This window comes from Agelaius phoeniceus, chromosome 1, assembly GCF_051311805.1.
Source record: "Agelaius phoeniceus isolate bAgePho1 chromosome 1, bAgePho1.hap1, whole genome shotgun sequence".
Taxonomy (NCBI): Eukaryota; Metazoa; Chordata; class Aves; order Passeriformes; family Icteridae; genus Agelaius; species Agelaius phoeniceus.
The window spans coordinates 29,793,618-29,810,128 of NC_135265.1; the positions used below are offsets into that span (position 1 = coordinate 29,793,618).

The window sequence follows — 16,511 nt, forward strand, 5'->3', positions numbered from 1 at the left end:
CAAATAGTGACCCTGAGGAAAAAAAGGAATAAGAGGTTTCACTTTTATCTTACCATGATGAACTCTGTGATGACTGGGAGTATTAAGTATCCATTCCAGAGGCCCAAGTTTGGTGATAAGCTTAAAAATATAATGTTTTAATGAACTTGAAAATAGTGTATAAGACCAAGAAGAATTAGGGAAATGAAAAGAACGAAAAGCTAAAGAGAGGATGTTTATCTTCTGGAGAACTGCATAGAAAGACAGAATTGCAATATCATTACAATTACAAATATTTTCATTAAAAAACATTAAAATACAAGTTATAAATTAAATTTCTTTTGATCCAGAAGCTAATTTCTTTAGATCTAAAAGTGAATTGTTTTTATCTTTATTCCATGAGAATCTTTGAGAAAATTGGCAATCATGAACTGATAACAAGATGGAATCACAGGGAAGTGATTGTCCCAGTGTACTAAGCACTGGTGAGGCTGCACCTTGAGTACTGTGTTCAGTTTTGGGCCTCTCACTTCCAGAAAGGAATTGAGGTGCTGGAGCATGTCCAGAGAAGGGCAAGGGAGCTACTGAAGGGTCTAGAAAACATGTCATGTGAGGAGTGACTGAGGGAACTGGGATTGTTTAGCCTGGAGAAAAGGAGGCTTGGAAGGACTTCACTGCTCTCTACCTCCCTGAAAGGAGGTTGTAGTGAGGTGTGGGTCAGTTTCTTCTGCCGTGTCCCAAATAAAAGGACAAGAGGAAATGGCTTTGAATTGTGCCAGAGGAGGTTCACATTGGATATTAGAAAAAAACCAAATCACTGGAAGAGTGTTTAGGCATTGGAATAAATTGCTCAGGGAGGTGGTGGAGACAGTATCTCTGGAAAAGATCCAGAGGCATCTGGATGTGTCACCTGGGGGATATGGCTTGGGGGTCATTCTGGTGATGGTGGGTTGATGGTTGGACTCTCTGCTCTTGAAGGTCACTTACAACCTTGATGATTCTGTGGTTCCGTACAAATTGTTTCACTCATTTTTCTTATCCCTATCGAGTGACATGCTTGGGATTTGGTGCAACTCTATGATAGCAGTATTGCAAACACTTTATATCTGCAAATAGGTGCCATTGACCCAGAAACAAATACTCCTTCACTCTTCAGTACATTTGACTGCTGGTTTCTTCTCAGTAAACTTCTTGTACCCTGGCACAAACGCATTGACACAACAAACCTGACTGGGGAACTGATGCAAACCAAAGCTGCTTTTGTTTTGTTTTTCTAAGTCAGTTTAACTAGATCAGTTACTGATTTTGGTCCAATATATGGTCATTGTCATGAGTTGGAGGCATGAAGAGACAGTAGATCAGCATAAATTCATCATGGAGCTACAACCTAAGGAGATGACTTGACAGTACAGAAAGATAGCCTTGATCATTTTAGTACCAACCCAAAAATTATAGAAAGTATCCATTGCCAAAAGCCACCTCTAGTGTTTCAAGCTTTGTCAGAAAATGCTGAAGAATTAAGTTTGTGTGGGCAGGCTATCTGCTAAATTAGGTACTCTCAGCTACTATGGAATTAGAGGAAAGCCAGCACTGACTTCAAATTTGGTGCTTTGGTTAGCTCAACGGAAGTGTGTGGACAAACAAACAACATTTTCTTTGAACACAACAACTATTCTTTAAGCCCAAGGACAAATCCATCTGTCAAAAATTGATGCAATCACTGGATGACCAAAAAGGACATCTATTCACAATATATTCTGAAATGGTATCTATTCACCATGTCTGATTATGGCCATAATATTTTGCAATTAAAAGGGAGCAGGGGGCATTAAAGCAGCTAAATAAAAATGCTTAGACCTTAAGAAACAAATCCAAGAATCTATAATTCTTTTCCTTTTAGAGAATTTAATTAGTGAATTTAATACTCATACTGCCAAAAGGGGTGATCTGTTATATAATAATAGACCTAAGATAATAATGGCAAAAAAAAAAAACAAACAACCAAATTTAGAGGGACAGTCATTACTCATGAGAGCAGGTCCATTAATCAAAAAAAGATTTTCATTCCTTTAAGGTTTACAGAACAAAGCCCTTAAATACAGCACTTCCATGTCTCCTTCATTTACAGTTCAGCAAGTGCAAGTAGATTTAGATTCAAAAAGCAGACTGAGGATATTCCTCAGATGCATTTAAATTGTTATGAATCAGGTAAAGATAATAAAAGGGAAAAGTAACATTTTTTCATTTTTTCTCCTCAATAACTGCAAAAATAACATCTACTTAATTGGTTAAGTAGAGAATTTCTGTAATTAATGGAGTATAGAAATATGAAAATTCTTCACATACATAGAACTGTAATATTTGGACCATCTTTCTTAAAATCCTGCTCACACTTGACTGGAAAAACAGTATCCTGAGATAAGTTTGTTTTGTTTCATTTAACTAAGAAGCCAAGGACAACATAAGCAGGATCAGCTCTCCCTCAAAATAAGTCCAAGTCTGAAAAGACCACCTAAAGTTAAGAAACAATCCATCATTCCTGCTAGTTCCATTTTCTGCCTTTCTCAAGCAGAACATCCCACTGTTTTAAGATATGTGAGATGTGACCATTAAATTAATTTAATCTGAGACAAATGTTTTGAATTGAACAGCAGCCCAGCACCTGAGAGAGCACTGATTTATCTTATAGACCACAACTAACTTTGATCCAGTTGGTTTTAATATAATTTTAGCTCAATATTTTAACAGTTTTTGTAAAAATAAACCAAGTGTGCACTAGGAGAGCAGGGAATCAGTAAGGATTAGTAGTCTTCACCTTTATCCTACAGGTGGATTATAACAAAATGTCCTCAGAATGAATGCCTTCAGGTATCAATATCCAGCCAGCTGAATTAAAATTTTAAAACTAAAATTCATCCTTTTGAAAGTCTACATAGTACATCCTTATGCTAAAGCAGAACTTTTTGCCTTGGGCCTCTCTAAGGACCTCAGGGTATAACTTTATATAAATTTATATGCGGAACTTTAAATAAATTTTTCTGACTAATAATAGTGAAAGTATTTTCTTTGGATAATGAAACCGCTCTCAGCCCTTAAAACAGTCTTTCTTTGAGTGATGAAATTTAAAAATTTACTGAAATATCTTCTCCATGTCATAATTAGTGATTGATACCCAAGCCTATTTTGATTAATTATTCACGCAAGGTCACCTCCATTGCAAAGACATTTTAGCCCCACTCTGAGGAAAATATCATCTGAGACAACAATCATAACCACATGACTTTAAAGCTCAGAGGGGGTGCAAAACTCTCTACCTGATGAAGCAAAAATCTAGTATGTTGACATTAGCAATCCATAAATCAATGCTTTGTCTAAAACACATAAAAAATATTTTTTCACCAGATAGTCAAAATAGTGCAGGGTGCTATTTCTAGAAACTTCCTTTGCCATCAGTAAGTTTACTTGTAGATATTTAGCTCATTTCTAAAAAAACCATAAAAAACTGTTGTCAGAGGAAAAACTTTGGTGCCAAAAAAATTATAAATGCATAAATGCTATAAATATAAGCATATATCTTTCCACCATACAGAAATATATCACCACTGAAAAGGTCAATTTTGAAAGCTCTTGCAGCACTTACATGTCAAACAACATAGCTCTTTTGTTTAAATTTGTTGAATTTTTCTTTAGTCTGCCATCTTACCTGGGGCAAAACTCCTAGAAGCAGATTTTTCACCTAAGTAAATTGGATAGGATAGCAAGACAATTTTTACCAGACATGATTCTGACATGGTCATGTCAAGCTGACAGGAACTTACTGCAGTGATATTGAAAGAAATTAATTTTGTAAGAACTGACTCATAGCAACAACATTTAATGTGGTGTAGCAACAGCCCTAGTTCAAAAGAATAATCCAGAGAGAAGAAAGGCTGTGGCAGGTATCCTGCTTACCCATCTACCTTTCATCTGTCAGTCTGTCCTCATTTCTGTGTATTTATTATGTCCAGACATTTTCCTTGGAGAATGGCAAGTTTAAAGGAGCTCATAAGCATTCTTTGTAGAAACAACCTGGCTTCCACTGCAAGCACAACCAGTCACCAAAGCACACAGATCACTAAGTTTCAGCCATTCAGAGAGAAAAAAAAATTCAGCCTGCAATATCACTGTATTCAAATCAGTTTCTTAGAGTAAAAGCTTTCATGATCACATATCAGAAAAAAAATTAAACTTTTTAAAGAACACCAAACAAATGTGATAAGAAGACCGGCTTAGTTTTTATGCTCATAATTGGGATTTTCATTTTTAAAAATCTGCTACTCTAATTTTTGTATCTGATTTTTTTATTGGAAAGTACTCTAAAAAGTAAAAAAAAATAGCTGAAATGTCATTTTTCCATAACCCTGCCATCAGTACTTCAAAACTTATTTCATATTACTCAAAAGAAAAAAAGATCTGTTTGTGGATATAAAATATTCTTATTCTATGTATCATCAACTAAAGTGATTTGGGGAATAGAGCAAAATAGCTACCAATACCCTGAAAGTTGAAATACTCCAACCGTTGTCCAATGATAACCTTATCTGTATTTTGACCATTATGACACTGGGGGTTTACATTTGTGTTTGTTTCCCTGATACAGACACCTACTGCTCTAAATCAACTCCTGTCTGCAATTTTTCCTTTCTCAATTAACACATCATGTGCACCTAAACTCCCATGCCAGTGACCCATAGATGAACTGCAACATTCCAACAAAACTCTTTTCCTGTTTCCTTCATATTTTAACATCCCATTGCCACAAAAATAATTTTTCACTTGTCAAAATCTTTAGAAATGGACTCAATAAACTACCTGCAAATCAAATATGTAGGCATGTCATATATGTATGTTATAAAAGTTGTTCCCACAAAACATGTATTCTTATTTCTTTTCTTTAAAAACCAATGTATTTCCTCTGCTATACTTGGGTATCACTAAACAGTAAAGCAGAATTACTGACAACAATTGAAGCAACTCCAAAAGCATTGTAATAAATAGGCATGCTTAGAAATACTTTTCATTCATTACTGAATAAAATATCCTGGACTTGAAATCTTCAAATATAGATGATAGAAACTAAATGGATTTTTTTCCTACAATAGCTGTTCTTATATAAAGATGTTTCCATTGTGACAGCAATCCCTTTCCTAAAGGGAAAGAACATTATGGAATATCTCTTGTGGCATGTAAGCACCTTCATCTGCGGTCTCAGAGTTTGTCAGCACCAAGGGAAATCTTTATTGCCTGGTACCTGCACCACTTCAATGTAGTTCTTGTTTAAGTAATGAGAAAAAATCGTGACATGAAATCCAAGGGAAACTTTACATCTTGTGTAACAACTCCTCCTGTCACCACTACCACATGAATCTTAGCTCTGTTTCAACGTCAGTGTTAGGAAGGAATGTCAACTGAGTAAAGCAGGCAACATTACAGTAAAACTATTCGCATATAATTTTTTTTTTTTCCTTTGAGCATAAGGAAAGCTGTTTGTAGCACAGCATTACTTTCAATATCATGGTGTTACTGATCTGCAGGACAGAAGAGGGTAAATTCATCCCTGGAGCATCACTACGGAGCACTCTGAACTTAAAACTTTGGGCTTTCTGTTAGACTAGTTGGTAGTAAAACACATACTACAAATAATTTCCTCATCAAAATCAAGGTAAGATTCTTATTCCTGGTATATAAATCTATATTTCAGACAGCCTGGTGGGGAAATTTTAAAATATGACCTTAATTACATTCCCCAGTAGAGCTGCTGTGTTAATTCAGGACAACACACCCATGTATTTATACAGATGGCTCTGGTGACCAGATTTGCCATGTAAAATCTCTACAGGGAAGCTGAGGAAAGGCAGAACTCCTGGGATATGTGCTCGTCTGCCAGTTTCACACTTTGAAATCCTTGGCAAACTCTGATTTATACACCGCCAACTGTTTTCCTATCTGATTAGGCAGTTTTCTACTCCAGTAAGCATGTAAAATGGATATAGCTGAATTTCCACACTGAGGAGTGAAAAAACAATATTTATAGTTTAGAAATAAAACAAGTGAGAGAATCAGGCATGTTGGGATCATAAAGAGTTTCATAGAGGGTGAATTTCTGATAAATCTGGATTGTAGGAATGGGAGGTGAAAGCCTAGTTTTAATGGACAGTCTGGTTTAAGGCATATTTATATAATAAACACACAGACTTAAGAAATGTGTCTATAATAAATAGTCTTGAAGGCAGGCTGTTGTCACTTTCCATTGTTTTACACCTCAACCAGGAGGTAAGGTTTGAATCAAATTGGCATCTTACATGAATACTAAATTAACTGTTTCAACAATTGGATGCAACCTTTTTGTTTTCTTTATAGGTCCAATTAAGCTTTGTGGGGAAGGTGAGTACATACAGGAAATTTCAATCATTTTTTTCCGCTAAAAATGAAAAAACTTACAGTAACTGATTGGTTTAATTGCAGCATTACAAATAGCAGAGCATGGAGCAAGTCACACTTTCAGTCATACATCAAGTTAAGCATTTTAAACAAACTTCAGGAGAAAAATTGCTATACAATTTCAGTATTTTTCAGCAGCCTGACAAATACATTCTGGCAACTGTAGGAAAAAAACCCAGAAGTCATAAATCAGTATGCCAGCCCTGAAATAAACTAAAATATAGCCAAGTGAGGCTCTTCATCTTCCTTTCTAAACAGATAAAAAAATAGTCAGCAGCCTATACTTTGTGATTTTAACAAAGAAGGGTCTTTCAAATTTTTTGTTGGCTTTGAAGCTATAACTAAATAGATTCTCAATGAGTACAAGCCATGAGAAAAACTCAAGAGCATTATGTGTAATATGTTAAGATGGAAAAAGAGGGTTTTTTTAACAAAGAACAGAATCTTTAACATTATTAATGTGATATCCTTTCATTATTACATTAAATTTATTTGGTAAATGAATTGTTTAGATTATTTTTCCAGGATGCAAAATGTATTGAACTGTGTTACATCTCTAAGTAGCTCACTTCACTTTTATTTTGATAATTCTCCAGGGACCTAATAGACAGAGATGACCTAAATAAAATTCTTTAAGTACAATCTTTAGTTTTAGGTTTTTTGCAGGCAGATTAGCAATAGTCAAGCTCACTGTTGCTGAAGTGAACATTTCACAGCTGTTGCCTGCAAGAAGTCTTTGGTGAAAGGAACAGAAACCAACACTCAAACTCTAGGACTTAACTACTAGGATCCAAATTGCAGTTACTGATTTTGTTCTTGTCCCATAAACCTTTTATTTCTGGCCTCACTAGCAACTCAGCTTCAACAGGGAGGATTCTTCTGTCTGGATTGCTGCCCATCAAATGCAAACCACCAACATAACCCTAATTATCATGCAACAGCCACTTTTGAGTGAAAAAGATCATGGCTCCTGTGTTGCATATTGTATTCAGAGCTATTGGGTGCAGCATTATTAAAACTGGAGTTCACACAGAGTTAAAATAGGAGGCTCTTCCTGACCCTGCTAAAGTGGAGCACTGGCATTCTGAATCATCACTGAGCTTTTTGGTGCCAAGGAAGGAACTCCAAACTTCATCCTGCTATGTTTTTCCTGATTATACTGTGTTCAAGCACAACGTACACTTAGCAGGACAGGAACAGTGTGCTCTCTTATGAATGTTTTATTTTCTCTCTCTTTTGTTATTCTTTTTATTTAAAACAAAAAGCAGAGTTACATGCCTTATACATCTAGAAAGACAATACTTTCTCCCCTCATGGGGCAAGTGAAACATGGAAAACTGGAACTTATTTTACAGTTATTGCAAGTATTTGTGTTTAATGATAGTGTTGTCAGCTTTGCCCTTTTCTGTGTTCTGGCAAGTGCAATGACAAGAAGACTTTGATCCTACAGGTTGGTCAGAAAATCTAATAAGGCCTTTTGGCAGACAGGCTGGATTGAAGCAGTGAGATCTCTTTGTTTCTTGGAATCATGCTTAAGTTTTGATGTCTGTATTGCATTTATAGCCTAGCTGGACCTACGAAGTCACTGTCTGCATTAAAGAAAGTATGTTTATCTTCCTGGTGTTTTTTGAATTTGTCTTCTTTCACTCCAGAGTAAGCATGTGATTTGAGAGTTTGCAGTAAACAAATAATGAATTTATGAGTGATAAAAGCATCAGCTATCAGGAATGGGGCAAGAACTTTCTTTTGTGAACCAGAGTTTGGTTTTTTATGCAAATCAACAAACAGTTCTTTTCCTATTGTTTTTAAAATAATTTCTTGGATCTTTGTTACAGTAAGACAGTATGCAATAGGCTGTGGATGATATCACCTGTTTCTAGGAATTCCAGTTAAATCATCATGTCATTGAATATTCACTGACACAATCTTGAACATCAGACTAGGAGAATGGCTGTAATCACCTCTAATTACCTTCATCCCTTTGATCACTTTTAGCAAAAGTCTTCTGAATGGTAAGTTTCTGATTCCTTGTAACCTGACAGGGACAGATGTGTGTGTTTCTAATTTAAATGAAAGGAAACATCAGACAGAGTTGTGTCTATTTTTGGCTAACATGCCCAAATTAAAGGAAAGAAATTCATTATTTCATTAAATGAAGCAATATACTAGAATGAAAAAAAATAAAGGTTTTCTTGGCATATGGTTTTTGAATTCAAAGTGACCTTCTAGAACTGAATTCAAGAGATACTGCAGTTTCACAATTCTACTTAATACATTGGATTATTACTGATTTTAACTTTTACAGATGATACTTTTTAGATTAAGAAAAAATCACCAAAAACCCCCCAACAAACACAAACCAAAACACTAGCAGAAAACAAAAGCAAAAGGATATTTCTTATCCTGGCCAGAAGATCAGATCAGTCCACCATACTCTATTTCCAGTGTGATCCATTCAATACCACCTGTTTGCCATAATTTTGCAAACACTTTCATGAGTTAAATTTGACTCATATCTTACTGACCTTATAGGAAATATTAACGGTCCAGTAAACTAGTAATGAATAAACAGACATACTTTGTAAATATATTACTGTATAAACAATAGGTATATGAATTATAAAGAATAAATATATGACTTTGTAAACCAGAGCCAGAGATAGTTTTCCTCCCAACAAAGCATCTCCTTTTTTATTGGCAAACTATTCAATACTTTTGCTCTTTACCAAAACCTTCCTTCAACTCCACAAATCAACCACAAGAATAAAACTATTCTCTTTCCAATACAAACACTAAAACATGTAACAGTCAAATAAGTTTTGTAATAGTCAAATAAGTTTTGTTAAAATGCTTTCTAAATTCAAAGTCTTATTTCTTGATAAAATTTACATTTCTGTTTTGAGAAATGGATTAAAAACTACTGCAAGTACTTGAAATAGATGAAATAGACTTTGTAACATTTTTATTTTTTTTTACTCCTGAAATCCCTTCTTGCTTATTTAAATGAGACTACAGCACACAATGCAGAGAAAATAGGTCCAAGAAAATTGAAAAAAACAAAGTTTGCAAAGAAATAGACCAATCTCAATTGTTAGGACCTGGACAGTAATAACTGAATATTTTGTCTATCGTTTCATATTGTCACTTATTTATCACAGTGTCCTGATTATGATTCTTTCACCCAATTCTTTCACCATCCAATAGACTTTTGTCTCAAACAGCTTCTGCTTGAAAAGACAAGTCCTCTCGAGTTTCAAGAAGAGCTTTTGCTACTGATATGATGGTAATCACAGGTGTACTGCTACTTAGAAGAACTTATGTATATTTTTTTTTTATGTATGCTTTTTACCTATTTTCCTTTATTTTACCTGGTTCCTCTGCTTGTTTAATTTCCTCATTGGAAAATAGAGTCAAAACAAAACAGGCTGGTTTTTTTTTCCTGAATCTGGCCATCTTCCTAGGTATGATCTGATTGATGCAACAATTTAAGGACTGCGCCACAAGAGCTCACCTGAACTCAGGGAGCCCAGATGGGCTGTGCAGGGCATGAAAGCAAGAAGAATTCCCAATTTCTCTCTTCCAAAATTTCCTTAAAGAAAACTGAGCGGAAGCCAAAGGTAAAACAAGACTTAGACAAAAACTTAGACCAGTACACAATGTGCGTGCATAAGTGAAAAATAACCTTTTGACAAATACCATACACTTCCTCAGCAAGTTTCAGTTTTACTAATGGGTGTTTTCTGATAACACCAATTGTATTTTTCCCTATATCTGTAGCAATTTTATGCCTCTCTTTCCAGTCTGCATGAGGTGTTGCTAAAATTATTCCCATTCCTCACCTGTTTTCACCCATGTTCCTTCTGGTTAATAGTTGTGGCTCACCTTTTTCTGCTCCCAGAGCTGGATGAGGTAGAAAGACTTAAACAAGAGATGCCTTAAAAAACCTGACTTCTGTGAGTATGCTAAAGGGCAGATCATATTCTCTCCTTAAATTAGAAAATTAAACAGAAACCAATACATGTCAAAGATCAAATAGGCAAGGAATAATCTGCTGCTGCAATTACTACCATCAGGGACTGGATCAGTTGATACTTTCTAAATACAGTTTGACATCTCATAAAAATTACAGCTAAACCAACAGAAACTAATTTCTGTTTTTCACAGGTGTCTATAGGTTATAAACACACCTAACTTATTGGTTGTAATAAATGCATAATGGAAGGATATAGTTTAATATAAGCCATAGACCTTCTGAATCACCTGCGAAAATAAACCGAAATGGAGTATTTCTGTCTGTCAGTAACAGTCCTGAAACATTCTGTGGCTTTTGAAAAATTAGTTTTTTAGTGCCCTTTGACTAAATTTTTCTTTTTTTTTTTTACTTTCCTTATGATCTAGATGAGAATGGTCTGTCTGGTCACAGAAGCATTTCTCCCAGACTATTTAAGAGTAGATCTGAGCCATTCAACTGACCTGAACAGTACTGGATAGAACAAAAAATTCTTTTTTTTTTTTTTTAATTTATTGAGATCACAGAACCATAAAATCATTTAGATTGGAAAAGAGCTTTAAGATCATCAAGTCCAATAGTTAACCCATCACTGTCAAATGTTTTCCTCAGGGGTCTTCTTGGGTTGCCTTTTTTTTCCTTCATTTTTCATTTATATTAATTACTAGGAGTTTATTTCAATGCTTTGGTGCTACTCAGAGATTTATTTTGAATCCTTGACAAAATCTTGTGATAATTTCAGATTGTCATGTACATGGTGCAATATTCATAAAATCATTAAGGTTGGAAAAGACTTACTAGACCATCAACTCCTACCCTTGACTAAACACCACCACATCACTTAACAATTGCACTAAGTGTCATGTCCAGACATTTCTTGAACACTTCCAGTGATCGTAACTCCATCACCTCCCTAGAAGCCCATTCCAATGCTTAACCACACTTTCAACTAATAAATTTTTCATGATGTTCAACCTGAACCTCCTCTAGCACAGCTGGAGGCCATTTCCCCCGGTTCTGCCACTGGTTGCCCTGGAGAAGAAAACGGCTCCCACGTGGCTGCAGCTTCCTTTCAGGCAGCTGTAAGAGGATAAAGCCCCCCCGAGCCTCCTCTTCTCCAGGCTAAACACCCCCAGATCCCTCAGTCACTCTCATAAGACTTGCGCACCAGACCCTTCACCAGCTCTACTGTCCTTCTCTGGACAGGCTCCAGCACCTCAATGTCTTGTGGTGAGGGGCCCAGAACTGGACACAGGATTCAAGATGTGGCCTCACCAATGCAGAGTATAGGGTGGAAATCCCTGCCCTGGTCCTGCTGGCCACACTATTGCTGATCCAGGCCAGGATACCATTGGCCTTCTTGGCCACCTGGGCACTCACATTGGCTCATGTTCAGCTGCTGTCAACCAGCACCCCCATATTCTTCTATGCTTAGCTGCTTTCCAGCTAATCCTCCCCCTGCCTGTAGCCCTGCATGGGGTGGTTGTGATCAAAATGCAAGAGCTGGCACTTGGCTTCGAATCTCATATCTGGTCTTGGCCCATTGATCCAGGATGCAGTGGAAAAAAATAGTTGAACACAAATATATGACATACGACTCAAAGTTGTATTTTCACTCTAGCATACACAACTTTATTAATTTCAGGCATGCCTTTCCTGTATCAATAGTCCATTCTAATAATAAACAATAGTAAAAGAATCCAGCACCAGAAAAATAGTATATTTTTATATAAGATTTATAGAGCTTAAAATGCTGTATTAGTCTATATGAAATTAGAAAAACTAATGTATACCAAGCATGTAGGAAATACAGAAGTCTAAATGAGGTAGAACAAATGTGTACTTTTGATCTTTATGATACTGTAGTCACAAGAATATATGAGTCACTTGAGTTAAAATAAAATAGACATGTCTGATCTGTTGGTAGTAAAGCTGGACAAAACCTGACATAACAAATAATGAGACAGGTCAAAGTTATAACAAAGGAAACACCTCAATATTTTTTAAAGCAGCACTGGACATGTGTAAAATTTAAGTATAGGAAAATAGCAGGGATTGTATTTGGCTATAAGCTTTTTCTCTAGGCTGAAACATGGCACAGAAAGTTTCAGAAGAGCATGATCACTCTTTTGTAATTACTGAATGCAATTTATATTTCTCTCAAAACAAAACATCTTCCCTCAGAAGCTTTTTCATGTACTTAAAATCTTTCCTATTAATTATATACACCCTTTTTTCTCCTATAAAAGAAAAAAATTCTGCATGCACTTTCCTTTTCAGTCCTGTATAAAAAAAACAAACAAACCACCATCTATTAAGGAAGAGAGATTTTTTCCCCCCTCGATCTTACTAGATTTTATTTTTCTTAGAGAGAAAGACGTGCAATCAAAAGTCATGAAGTGACGATTTCCAAACATCTGTGACTAGTCAATGTGGGCCAAAACTGTATCAGGAAATTGATACTGATGAAAAGCAATAGAAATTTGGGGGGAAAAAAAATCAATTGCTTCTTCATTTTACAAGCAAACGATTACATTACTGTAAGATTACATTGGCAGAAGGGAAATAATGAGGTGTATCTCCCCTAGACCCCTAATGACATGTAACAGCACCCTCCATGGGCTCCCAGAGCTGCTGGGGGATGATGATAAATATCTGCTCTCAGAGCAAGGGCTAGCAGCACTTGCTGAGACAGGATGCTGTTTGCTATAGAACCCCAGGTTACAGCCCTGAACAAACTCTGTATGTTAGTAAACTCACAGAAACAGAGACTTGAAGAAAGGATTTTCATAGTAATAAAATCTGTGTAAGAAAATTAGGATCATTAAAATTCAGTAAAGGACTATTAGAAAAAAAAGAGAGCAGCAATAGTTTTAAACAGTTAAATTATGATAGCTATTGCAAAGAAACCCCAATATAATGTTGAAGCATCATATTAATTTCACCAAAAATATAGGGTAACATAAGCCTGAATAGTTGATACCATTTCCCTTCCTTTCCTTACTTTTTTCTGTCAGTGCCTTGCCCTTGAGAGCAGGAAATCTGCTAATACATGGTGTAACCCTATTTCTATTTCGACATAATTTTTGACCTTAGAGCATGACTCCAACATATTTCAACCGATTTCAGCTGTGCTATAAAATCAACAATATCAACATTAAGAATAACTTCCCTTGTAAGCAAAGTTCTATGAGTGGATCAACTGGATTAATACAAAAAATCCATTGTTTTTCTACCAGCATAATAATTTAATAGTAAGGAGTGCTTATCTTTTCATTGAGACTGAAATTCATTCTTGTTTAGACTAGTGTCTAAACTTGGCACATTGCACATATGCTATGGAAATTCCTTTTAAGCCCTACGAAGGATTTAGCACTTTAGAGGGATGCAGGCAATTTATAAGCCTCTGAAATTCACTTTAGAAACTCTAGACGTGCACTGTGGCACCAATGCTGAGATTCATTGAATTACAGCTACACAGCAGAATGTTAGAAATCTCTCAGCCAAGGAAGAGATGGCATCAAACACCAGAGAAGACACAGATGAGGCATATTATAATTTTTTAGTGGCAAAGCACACTAAAACTAATTTTTAGAATCTAAAGCATGGTCAAAGAAACTGCCACCATATGAGGCCTAGTATTCATTTGATATAGTTTCAAAGACTGCTTGAATTTTTTCAAAATATTTTAAAAAGCTTAATGTGCATTGCTTCAGTTTATGCCACTTCTGGTGATGTGTGTGACATTTTATCTAAGCCTTTCCTATTCATATGGTGTTTTAGATCATCAGACATATGTTAATGCTTTTAGAAATGCGTCCAACAGAAACAAAATGTCAATAATCAAAGTTTGCTATTGGTCCACTATAACTATCTCACTTTTAATTCTTTAAATTCTTTTTTTAATGAAACACACAGAAAAAAAAAAATTAAAAAATCTGCAATTTAAACAACAGAAACACCTAAAATATCAGATGAAGAAAATAAAATTCCCTAAGGACTGTCCTATGCATCATGAAATTAGAGAGGAAAAGGCATCTGTCTGGGCAATAAACAATAACAAAGGAGTAAGTGTCATGGAAATAATTAGCCCACAGCCCACCTGGGGCTACTGAGAAATATGCTACTGACTTATAACATAAAGTACTTTTAAATACCTCTATTGTAATGTAAGGAAGAAGGCAAAGGCCATTGAACTACCTGAGAAGTGTGGGAAACATCTTGCTAATTACAGTGTGTTATTAACCATGTATAGATATGGCCTATGCATTCACAAAACAGAAATGAAGTTGTGTAGTCATAAACAAATAGCCATCAGATAATCATAGAGCATTTTTCATCTGAGAATTACTTGCATTAAGAAAGAAACAACATCATAATTTAGTTGCAACTCTAAATGATCTTTTAGAAGCACTGACTTTTGGGTATTTTTCCCTAAAATATTTATCCTAGAAATGAAATCAGCTTCAGTATCTGCCAAAAATGTTTAATAAGCTGCAAGATAGGAAAATACAGTATTAAAATAGCAAAAAGTTTTGATTCCTTACAGTTACTTTTTTTTTTCTAAATCTAATTGGGACCAACTGGCCTCATTGCTTCTTATAAACTTAGCAATATATATTCAGAAAAAGGAATAAAAATGAACAGATGTTTCTCCTTAAAGAAGTCAGACAAAGATTTTTCTTACACAATAAATCAGCTGCTAGTGCATTTCCAAGACACTGCTCCAGGCTAACTGTTTAGGTATGGCTTAAAAACCTGGTTTACCTCTGTATGTATCCAAAACTGGTAAAGCAGATTAAACTGTAAATGAACAGCAAACACCGAAGGGGGAATGAAAAGAGCCATGGGCAAGTTGAACATCTGAAAAATGAGAAAGAAAACATACATTAGATATCTAATTCTAAACTCATGATGATATAATGAAGTACTATCAGGAGCTCAAAGCACTGCACAATACATTTGCTTCTTCTAATACATCCATAATGCAGACATTACATAGTGTACATAGATAGTGATTATTATGTTACTACTTGATGTGCTATAGCAAATGAGACACAAATTGATCCAAAAGAGCTTTCCCACAAGCCAAACTGAGCAAGTAGAAAATACAACATAAGAATTCATATATTCTGGTATTAGATGTTTATGCTGTGTACTATATGGAGCAGACAGGAACATAGCCTTGACATTAAGGGTTGCCCTATAGGGAAGAATTATCACAGATTAAGCAAGGTGCAAATTTATAACACTATAGGTTTTCCATCCAAACTCTCTACATAAGCACCATGAGGGTAAGACAGCTTGCTTGGCTTTCCAAGTTAATTATAATTCTCACCTTAACTTTCTTATTGCATCTCCCATAAAGTCCCAATATAGTGCTCATTCCTAAAAACATGCTAGCATGAAAAAAGTATCAGAAAACTGCTTACTTGGGAAATTCACAATTAATTGTTTAACTGGCTGAGCAACAGAATAAAACTTCTAAGACCTTCATCTGTTAAAAGTTAGTCATTTTTCTTCAGAAAAAGGATGATCTTGAAAGATCTTATCTTCTTATTTTCCCTTTTACCTGATATTGTGTTATATCACCTACACTGAAAAGTTAATACTTCTCTAAAATACAGAGATTTTTCCTAAACTAAACAGTAGCAGAGGTATCTTCAAAACTTTAAATCTCTTTAGCACTCAGGGAATATCTGTTTGGCAACAAGAGCTCCCTGTGAAGCACAGGAAAATTAGAAAAATATATTTCCGAATTACTACTGTCCTTTTCACAAAAAATCAAATCTTTTGACATCCAAGAAGGCAGTCCAATTACCATGACAGGCCTCCTGGACCAGGAATTCCTTTAGTGTAGGTCTGGGTATAGCATGTAAAACCAGTATTCTCTCAGTTTTAGCCAACAGGGCTGCCCAATAGATTAGAAGTCACACTGAGGCTGTGAAACAGCTGCACTTCCACCCCAGTGCTGTGACTGATGCTCTTAAGAAAGTCACCACAGACACATCTCACTGTGACAAACCAACGGAGGACTAGGACC

General features: G+C 35.5%; 1 protein-coding gene across 1 annotated transcript in view; it reads right to left on the minus strand.

Moving 5' to 3' along the window:
- AGMO (alkylglycerol monooxygenase) overlaps window positions 1-16,511 on the minus strand; it is a 187,583-nt gene that overhangs the window by 89,913 nt on the left and 81,159 nt on the right. The window contains exons 5-6 of the mRNA XM_054641335.2: window positions 15,236-15,331; window positions 54-120 (exon numbers count right to left, since the gene is read on the minus strand). Of these exons, the coding sequence (XP_054497310.2) occupies window positions 54-120; window positions 15,236-15,331 (163 nt within the window). The remainder of the gene's footprint in view (window positions 1-53; window positions 121-15,235; window positions 15,332-16,511) is intronic.